This window comes from Gadus macrocephalus, chromosome 12 (genome assembly GCF_031168955.1).
Source record: "Gadus macrocephalus chromosome 12, ASM3116895v1".
Taxonomy (NCBI): Eukaryota; Metazoa; Chordata; class Actinopteri; order Gadiformes; family Gadidae; genus Gadus; species Gadus macrocephalus.
The window spans coordinates 1,683,905-1,693,904 of NC_082393.1; the positions used below are offsets into that span (position 1 = coordinate 1,683,905).

The 10,000-nt window shown below is 49.3% G+C and overlaps 1 protein-coding gene across 2 annotated transcripts in view; it reads left to right on the plus strand.

Annotated features, from left to right (window-relative positions):
• The window catches only part of rab6ba (RAB6B, member RAS oncogene family a), a 34,309-nt gene that overhangs the window by 6,787 nt on the left and 17,522 nt on the right, over window positions 1-10,000 (plus strand). The window contains exons 1-2 of one of the 2 annotated variants that reach the window (XM_060067301.1): window positions 1,341-1,640; window positions 6,750-6,808. In XM_060067301.1, the coding sequence (XP_059923284.1) occupies window positions 6,779-6,808 (30 nt within the window). In that variant the 5' untranslated portion in view covers window positions 1,341-1,640; window positions 6,750-6,778. Of the gene's footprint in view, window positions 1-1,340; window positions 1,641-6,749; window positions 6,809-10,000 lie in introns of those variants that run through there. The other variant, XM_060067300.1, reaches the window with a different exon arrangement.

Below are 10,000 nucleotides of genomic sequence, written 5' to 3' on the forward strand. Positions count from 1 at the left end.
CTCTCTGTCTCTCTCTGTCTCTCTCCTCTCTCTCTCTCTCTCTCTCTCTCTCTCTCTCTCAGTCTCTCTCTCTCTCTCTCTCTCTCTCTCTCTCTCTCTCTCTCTCTCTGTCTCTCTCTCTCTCTCTCTCTCTCTCTCTCTCTCTCTGTCCTCTCCTCTCTCTCTCTCTCTCTCTCTCTCTCTCTCTCTCTCTCTCTCTCTTCTCTCTCTCTCTCTCTCTCTCTCTCTCTCTCTCTCTCTCTCCTCCTCTGTCTCTCTCTCTCTCTCTCTCTCGGCGGGCCCTATGGATTAATATTTCGTCCTGTGTACTCTGGTTTAACTCGGTCCCTGTGCACGGTGTTCTGAGCTGAGTCACGGGACCACATACCCGGCCCTTATTTATATCCCGGTGTGCTGATGCGTGGGAGGCGGGACCAGGGAGTGTGAGTGTGTTCTCTGATTGGCTGAATGACGTCTGTCCTCCCTAGACTGCTAAATGGCCCCCGTTTTTCTTTTATGGCGTGACGTTGATTATCCATTACAAGCCGGATAAATTCTGCCCGTTAGTGACATCACAGTCAGCCTACCAGTTGGTACAGTCCACTGGAAAGGCTGGTAGGCCGATCTACCCATCGTACATCTGGGCTTTCTCTACTCATGACTTTCCATCTAGGACGGTTTGGGGAAGGGAAAGGGATCGGACCCTGAGCCAAGGGACGATGTCCAACTGGGATGTTTCCCACGCTTCCTCCTGATAGGAGAGAGTCCTGCCTGGCCTTTCTCCTCCACTTGCCATCGAGCACATAGTTCTCCCTCAGTCCACTCATTAGCCTCCGTCATTCCACCTGTGCTCATTACTGGAGACCCCCAGCTGTTGTTACCTGCGCCCCTCTACCCCTGAAAAGCTGAACCCCTGAAACCCTCCAGGACCCACTCTTATGATGAGGCACAGAAGGAAACGCGTGTTTAAATACACCGGGGTGTGCATATTGACTTAATGGATCTCAGTTCCCTCAATGATCGTATCGTTTCTGTGTCTCCTTCAGATTAACGATGATTAATGACGTCCTCCACGTCGTGTTTCCTGGAGGTTATTTGTCTCGTTCGTGGGCAATGTCTAAAAGTATTTAATGCTTTCTTCCAGAGGGGCTGTGATGATTAAACAACACCGTCACAATTAACGACTCGACTAAAGCTAAAGCCTTGTGATGTGTGGGTGTGTCTGCGGAGGATGACGGCTGGTTTAAGAAGCAGCCTCACCTGGCCCGAGTCACACTGATTGGACTCTGGGGCTGCACACCTGTTGCTCGTTGAGTAATCAGTGTGCACAGGTTAAACTAGCCATCAGCCCCCACACTCTGGGATACCTCCTGCATGGCAGCCTGTTGCACCGCCTGCTGTGGTTCATTATACTCAAACTATCCAATTAAAGGGTTCCAACATCACCACCCTGCGTCTTGGTCTGGAGGAGCAGGACGGCTGCCTAGGAGGGTCGTAGCATGAGCGTTCTGCACTTCTACTCCTTACCAAAGGAAAGAAATCCACCTGCTGTTCAGTTAGTTCTGAAATAAGAGTAAGAGCCTGAGTTCTGCGAGCCTGAGTTCACCAAACAAAAGCCCTCTTTGTGAGTGGATTGGATCCGGAGCGCATCCGTCTGACAGGTGAGTCGTTAAGGCGGCCTGAGAAACGCAGAGTACCTCACCGTCTGAAGGGAAATGGGTCGCGGTGCTCGAGCATCGACTCCACGCCGAGAGAGAGAGAGAGAGAGAGGCGACACCCCGTGTTCCGTCCTCTCTAATTGGTCCTTGGGAGGAGGTGTTGTAGCGAGGACGCACGGCGGGAACATAAACTACCCCAAGCTGCCAACGCTACGCCTCAGAGCAGCGCCGCAGGGGGGGCGGTAGTAGTGAGGCGGGTGGTGGAGGTGGTGGTGGTGCTCCTGGAGGAGGTGGTGGTGGTGGTAGTGCTCCTGGAGGTGGTGGTGGTGGTGGTGGTGGTGCTCCTGGAGGAGGTGGTGGTGGTGGTGGTGCTCCTGGAGGAGGTGGTGGTGGTGGTGGTGGTGGTGGTGGTGGTGGTGGTGGTGGTGGTAGTGCTCCTGGAGGAGGTGGTGGTGGTGGTGGTGGTGCTCCTGGAGGAGGTGGTGGTGGTGGTGGTGCTCCTGGAGGAGGTGGTGGTGGTGGTGGTGCTCCTGGAGGAGGTGGTGGTGGTGGTGGTGGTGGTGCTCCTGGAGGAGGTGGTGGTAGTGGTAGTGCTCCTGGAGGAGGTGGTGGTGCTCCTGGAGGTGGTGGAGGTGGTGGTGGTAGTGCTCCTGGAGGAGGTGGTGGTGGTGGTGGTGCTCCTGGAGGAGGTGGTGGTGGTGGTGGTGGTGGTGCTCCTGGAGGAGGTGGTGGTGGTGGTGGTGGTGGTGGTGCTCCTGGAGGTGGTGGTGGTGGTGGTAGGGGTGGTGCTGATGGGGGGGTGGTGCTGTGTTCCCTGAGCCGTGTTGTAAGAACAACTCCTCGTCGTCTGAAGTGATGAATGGGTGTAGTCGTGTTCGGTCTGACCGGGTGAGGAGGAGAGATGCTATACGGGTGACGGTGACTGTGGGAGGCGGAAACAAGAGGTGAACCCGTTCTGTGATCTAGTTCCTGAGTATGCGATGAATCGGGCCCTGTGTGGATGGTTAAATCAGTTTTTTTTACCAGAAGTGAACGTGTTCAAGTCCCGCCGCACTCGTCGGTGTTTGTTTGCTGGTGGTGACGAATCAGCAGGCCCTCTGAGCAGGACGTCGACGAGACCTTCGGACAACGCACCTTCACACGTCGACACGCCTCCGCGACCCCACAGGCTCACCAGGGGCCCCTGGTGGCCCCCGGCCCTCCGGTTGGGAACCCAGAGAGGGTGGCTCTGAGAGCGGCTGACTCAGCGCGACGGAGCGGCCTCCCGGAGGTCCTCACCAGCTGACCTTCTGTCTCCTAGAGCTGATCCCCCCCCCCAGAGATGTGTTCGGCCGATGGCTGTCGTCTCCTGCATCTTAATGGTTCTCCTACCCTACCCCCCTCCTTCCCTCAAGACCATGGTAACAGCCAATCAGGGAAGGCTCTTTGGAGGAGGTAGGATGTGATGGATTCCTACGCCGATGAATATCTGTAAGGAGAAGGGGCGCATGCTGTCGTTGATGTTAGCGTAGCACTGTAGCTATCGACGGCCCCCCCCCAGTCGGGGGGGGGGCCGTCGATAGCTACAGCGCTACGCTAACGCCTTAAGACAAACGGTTTGTTCTGTTTTTGTTGTGGTGTGAGTAACGTGGAGGCTGGCTCACAGGCAGACGGTGGTGGGCTGGGATCGGTCTGAAACTGGAGGTCATTAAGGGAGTTTAGTCAAGGCAGCCAGTAGACATCATGAGTTAATGCTCAGCTCCATCACAGGCCTGAGGACGAGGCCGGTGATAAAGGGGATTGATTAGAGCTGTCGTTAGGAACTTTTACTGAGCACTGAGTTCCGCCAAAAGCCTCAAGACTCACTTGTTCAGTATTAAGCTAGACTCTGCATAGCACGTCCCCAAACACCCCTCTTAAACATATTGTATGTTGTACATCCTCACACTTACAAATGTTACATGGCATTCTGTAGCATCTAATCCTAGCTATCTTTGTTGTGTACCGGGAATGGGTTAACCTAGTGATGGTTAGTCCTTGGCACTTGGTTCTATGAACATCCTTACTGTACCGACAGCGAAACGTTGTCTTTCTTCTGACAAATGTATAAAGGATAAAAGCGTCTGCTAAATGCCCTTAATGTGGATCTAAATGTACAGAGTATGGCCTGAACCGCCCTCACACTCTTCCTCTTCCGTTGAACGTCACAGAAGTGTTAACATTCTCAGACGGCAGAGGAAACGTGAGCGGCAGCAGGTGGGAGGAGAAGGGTGACTCCGAGATAAAACCTGGAACGTTTCCAAAGCCCGTGGGGAATCTGTCGATGACAAGACGTCACGATGACGGCTGAGCCGCGTTGGTTTCATTGGGTGCCTTCCAGCGTTCATAATATTGTGGTGATACGGAAAAACATGCTGAATCTGCAGAGGTCTCAAAATGGAGTCATGGAACAAGTCTCATCAACTGATTCTCCAAGGCGTCTGTGAAGACGATTAGTGGATGTTTCAGGCGGGCTCATGGCTCAAAGCTATACATATGTGGATTTGATTCCTTCTTTTCCAGTCTTCTGTGAGCGAGATGCCCACAGCCCCTACCTGCTGCTTAATGAAAGGTATCTACCACAAACCCTCGCTGTGTGTCTCTGTGGATTGAACCATCTGCTGAATGACTTAATAGTCAAGGAGATTGTCATGTGGAGGAATAACTTGAGGTTATATCTGCCTCATACCTTCCTAGTTCTATGGTTTAGCGTCCCACTGAAGCTGTTTCAGTCTCTCTGAAAACAGATGGTGTCTCTTCATCAGGCTGCTATATTGCTGTTTTAGTCACTCAGACCTTGTAAACACAGCTGTAAAAAACGATCTTAAACGCAGTGGCATCGCTATGTAAATGAGCTGTGGCTGTAAATGACAGACATGATGGAGACACAAGGCTTGAATAAATATGTATAAATAGTGTATATCATGTGTTAAAGTGTTCCCTCCTCCCGCTTTCTGATGGTTATCATCCCGTTTCTATGCTGTCCATGTCCTCTAGTGGCCCCTACCATGTTTTGCGAGAAGTTAAATTGTCAATTTACTGTCATTGTTACAGTTTTTTAATTGCCTTAAAAAAAACAAAGTCAGAGAAAGTTGGAGCTTAATTAGTAGCAGCATAGCAGTTAAATATACCTGAGAACGATCTGCACATGGGCAGTGTGGAGACTGTTTGACGACCATCCAAAAGGTTCTGGGTTCGATCCCCAGTGTCCACAGTCTAACCTGTAGGCATCCCAGAGAAAGATGCTCCTTAACGGCCTGTCTCTGTACTGTCTAACCCCTACCTGCTCCTTAATGACCTGTCTCTGTACTGTATAACCCCTACCTGCTCCTTAACGACCTGTCTCTGTACTGTCTAACCCCTACCTGCTCCTTAATGACTCTCTGTACTGTCTAGCCCCTACCTGCTCCTTAATGACCTGTCTCTGTACTGTCTAACCCCTACCTGCTCCTTAATGACCTGTCTCTGTACTGTCTAACCCCTTCCTGCTCCTTAATGACCTGTCTCTGTACTGTCTAACCCCTACCTGCTCCTTAATGACCTGTCTCTGTACTGTCTAACCCCTACCTGCTCCTTAATGACCTGTCTCTGTACTGTCTAACCCCTACCTGCTCCTTAATGACCTGTCTCTGTACTGTCTAACCCCTACCTGCTCCTTAATGACTCTCTGTACTGTCTAACCCCTACCTGCTCCTTAATGACCTGTCTCTGTACTGTCTAACCCCTACCTGCTCCTTAATGACTCTCTGTACTGTCTAGCCCCCTACCTCCTTAATGACCTGTCTCTGTACTGTCTAGCCCCCTACCTCCTTAATGACCTGTCTCTGTACTGTCTAACCCCTACCTGCTCCTTAATGACCTGTCTCTGTACTGTCTAACCCCTACCTGCTCCTTAATGACCCGTCTCTGTACTGTCTAACCCCTACCTGCTCCTTAATGACCTGTCTCTGTACTGTCTAGCCCCCTACCTCCTTAATGACCTGTCTCTGTACTGTCTAGCCCCCTACCTCCTTAATGACCTGTCTCTGTACTGTCTAGCCCCCTACCTCCTTAATGACTCTCCAAACTAAGTTTCTTTGGAGAACCGTGTCTGCTAAATGACTTAATGTTGTTATAATGACAGCGCGTTCAGATAACCTACCTCGGCGTTGATTCCCCATGCGGTCGCTAATGACCTCCCATGCTAGCAAGCTGAACTCTATAAGTACCCATAATGCATCAGCGTGTGAGCCAGCAGGTGTCGGATTGCTCACTGGGATGGGTCCAGAATGAGTTAACATCTCGTAATATATGGAGTCATGTTCTTCCTAGACAGGCCTCTAGATCATTGGTTCTCCAACTTGTTCTGCTAGTGTACCACCTCTAAGATATTTTTCACCGGCACAAAACATTTTTGGGAGAAAGAATTAACATAAATAATATGCGTGTGTTTTATTTGGCAGCGCAACAATGAACATCAAAAGGGTGCAAATACTGAAAATGAAGTGAGAAACATGGGCCGGGGCTTCATGCAACTGTGAAAAAAGAATGTTTTTTTACCCCCTGCAGTACTCCAAAGTACCCCTAGGGGTATGCTGCGTACCCCCATTTGAGAAGCAGTGCTCTAAAGTGGTGCAGGAGAGCCTGGATTATGGCCTGAGCCTTTGGCCAAACCCTCTGTGTGCCCGTCTCCCCCGTAGACCATGCTGCCATGGCGACCCCCCCCCCCCCCCCCCCCCAAGCATGAGCCACTGCTATTCCTGTCATTTTGACTGATGCGCAGACCTTTGACATAAGTGACCAACCGGGGGAAACGCTGACAGTTATATTACAGGCTGCTGCAAATGTCATTCATGACGGGGATACAAAACTAGCTGATCTTCCCTTTTCCTCGTTTTATTCTGAAGAATATACCCCACAAATCTGCTGCTGTGTGCATCTAGGGAAGCAATTCCCCAATATAATCTAATACATTTGTGTTGTGTTTACGTTGTTTGGAGTCACAATTGATTTGGAGTGGACTGCATGTCATAGTCGAACCCATCTGCAGTCGGTGATGGTCTCTCGCCCGCTGCAAAACATTAACGTACTGTTTGTTCTGTTTGTTTCTTGCAGTTGGAAAGACATCCCTGATCACTCGCTTCATGTACGACAGCTTTGACAACACATACCAGGTAGGTTGGAGATTTATATTACCAGGGAGGTGGGGTCAAAGAGATGTATTTTTACCATGTAGGTGGTGTAATAAAGATGTATTTTACCAGGGCGGTTTGAAATAAAGATGCATTTTACCATGTAGGTGTTGTAATGAAGATGTATTTTGCCAGGGAGGTTGGAAATGGAGATGTATAGAGAATGGGTCTCTTATGTAAAACAAGCATTAAAGTGCAGTATACTGTGTAGTCTAACTGGATTACTGGTCTCATTTCCACCCCAATGTTTAATTATTTTACTGTGTGTTTTTGTGTTCTAGTGTGTTTCAATTGGTGTGGGTGTTTCGGTTGGTGTGTGTGTCCTTTTTGTTTGTGTGCATTTGGTTGGTGTGCGATTTTGTGTGTTTCTAAACGACGCCTTGAGGCTGTGTCTGACCTCTACCACACCTGCTAAGCACATCGTATTTCCAAAACATAATAACCAGCCATGCATCTTAGTGCCACAGAGAGACCCTTCCTCCTACTCCTCATCCTCCTCCTCCACACTGCAGAACGCGTCCAAAACACTCTGTTCATTGAGTTACTTTTTAATAACGTGAATATAACAACTCGCCAAGGCTAATATTACCCACCGCCGCGATATTTCGGGATCATAAACGTATGCGTTTCTTTATGAAACATTTTCTCTCTTGGCTGAATGTGGGTGTTTTTATTTTAGGCCTGTTCTTGTCCTCAAATGTCACATTAATATTGATGCATCGTTGCCATGAAATCACGGCATGTCCCTGGATTATTAAATGACTGGCATTGCGACGGCGTTTCTCCTTCCTGTCGGGATACGAAGGGGAATCCAGACCACCCTCCGCTGTTGGGTAAAGGGAACAGCAGAGCCCTGGACTCGGTCAATAAGATTAGACGAACGTGGCTGAACTCTGAGCTAGCTAGCTTCTCTTGAGACGGTGAGAACGATCCACCCCACAAACGGCAATGTCCACTCTGAGGTCTTGGATCGATCAGGTCTGCTGCCCACTCCCTCGTAGACCGTCTAATCTATCCATTTATCAATCAATCATAGATCTGGGCGGGCGACTCTTTCCTGATTGGTTCTGAGAAATCAGAATTCACTAGCTAGTTAGGGTGTGCCATTTTTTAAAAGGCAACCCGCACTTTACTTCCCAAACTCTTATTATGAAATCCAAACATCGCCAACTCCCTCCCGCGCCCTCCTTCCACATCCCCTAAATGGTCGTCTTCAATCTGTCATCAAATCTAAATCAAACTGCACGTAATCTTTAAAACAAATATTCCCAGCTTTTGATATTAAGTTTGTGAACCATCTGTTTGATGGTGGTGGGAAAATGTCTGGACTGCATTTGACCGAAGGAGAGCCCTTATATCCTCGACCAGATTACACCACTATTCTGCTGTAACTCTGGACTTAAAACTCTTTTCTATTGTTGTCGTAGCTCGGAGCTTCTGCAGTCACACAAGGGCCTCAATATGCCCCTCGGTTCCCTGGCATTCAGAACATGGAACTAGTAGCTAATGGCTAACTAGTAGTACTAAGGTAGTTTAGGGGTTTAGGGGTGCTAACCCCGGTGTCCACAGACATGGCGGACACCCCTGTAATCCTCTGGTCACTGATTGGGTAGTTTCACTCCTCACCTTGTATACTGTGTGGTGAGGTCCTTGGAAAAACGATGAATCAATTTATTGTTATTATGGGAAGACGTATATGAATCCATATTCAAAGGAGACATATTTCTACTACCAAATACAATCCAACCTATCCAAATTGTTGCCTGTTGTGTCGGTTCACATGATGAGTTGTTGTTGTAAAGCTAGTGATGTAGCGCTAGCATCTCCCCTGAGGTTTCCTATGAAGGCTCAGTGGTGGAGCGCTAGTTAGCATAGCGAGCGTTGCTTACCGCACCCAGGACTCCTTTCACTGGATGGAGGACAAATTGGTCCAATGATCCGGATATAGCGGAGAGCTACAGTCGGTCTCTCCCTGTCGTTAGCACAACAGAGGATGTAATCCATATTGTGTTCACGTTTTTGTCATGCAAATCCCCCACGCAGATTAACACAAATATATTCTCTGCCCCGACACCGGATTCTTGTTAAGTAATAAATGGCTAAACCTGGCAGAACAGAAGTACATGTCCCTGCTATGCTAACAATTAGGCTCCAACTTTCTCATACTTTGTTTTGAAGGCAATTAAAAAGGGGAACGATGCTGGTTATTAACTTGAACGTCTAAACAAAGTCCATGTGCATGGATGTCGCCGATACAGTTTTTACTTTTAATTGCTATTTAGAAGCAATTAGATCCCCAAAGTCCAGTGATTGGACATTTGGGATCTAAGAGCTACGATACTTGACGACGTGTATCTGAATTAACTTTGGCTAAACATGTCTGCTAAACGACTACACAGTGCCAAATAGTTCTAATTTCTGCTACGATCTTCTAGAAGCAACAGAAGGCTTTAAATATGTTTGACTGTGAATTATTAATTTGGGGAAAGACAAGGAGAGCAGTAACGTGTTTTTGTGTCCGGTTCTTCGAACACATCCATGATGCCAACAAGCAGCCCAGAGAGAGAGCGACGGGGAGGGGGGTGAAGGAGAGGGGAGGACGAGGCCGGTGGTGCTGGTGGTGGTGGTGGTGGTGCTGGTGGTGGAGGTGGAGGGTGGTGCTGGGGGGGGGAGGTGGAGGCAGCAGGGGCCAGGCTGTGCGGCCGACGGGGAGCTGTCAGACCCGTGGTCACGGAGCTGTGACCGCGTCAGGTCCCGCTCCGCTGGGCCGACGGCCCACACGTCCGCCCGGTGTAACTCTCCCCGTGGTGGAGTACCTGCTCCGTGTCTCCGCGGGGAGGTGGGGGTGGACGCCGGCCATCTCCCAGAGGGATGATGAGGCAGAGCAGAAGGATCAGATAACGTTTATTAGACACTATGCTGTCACAGCGGCAGAACGCATGCAGGGTGCTCAAATAAAGAATGTAAATAAGAGAACGACTGAAATATTCAACATGAATCAATGTAGGAGTAGTATTATAATTAATGTTGAGGTAAGCATCGGTTATAGTAGAGGTTAACACGATATTCTACATTATGAAAGGACGGTGCAGATGGGATGATATGCTATGATATTCAACCCAGCAGTATTTCTCAATAATTCATGAATGTTTGTTTCATATTTTCCCTTTCTAT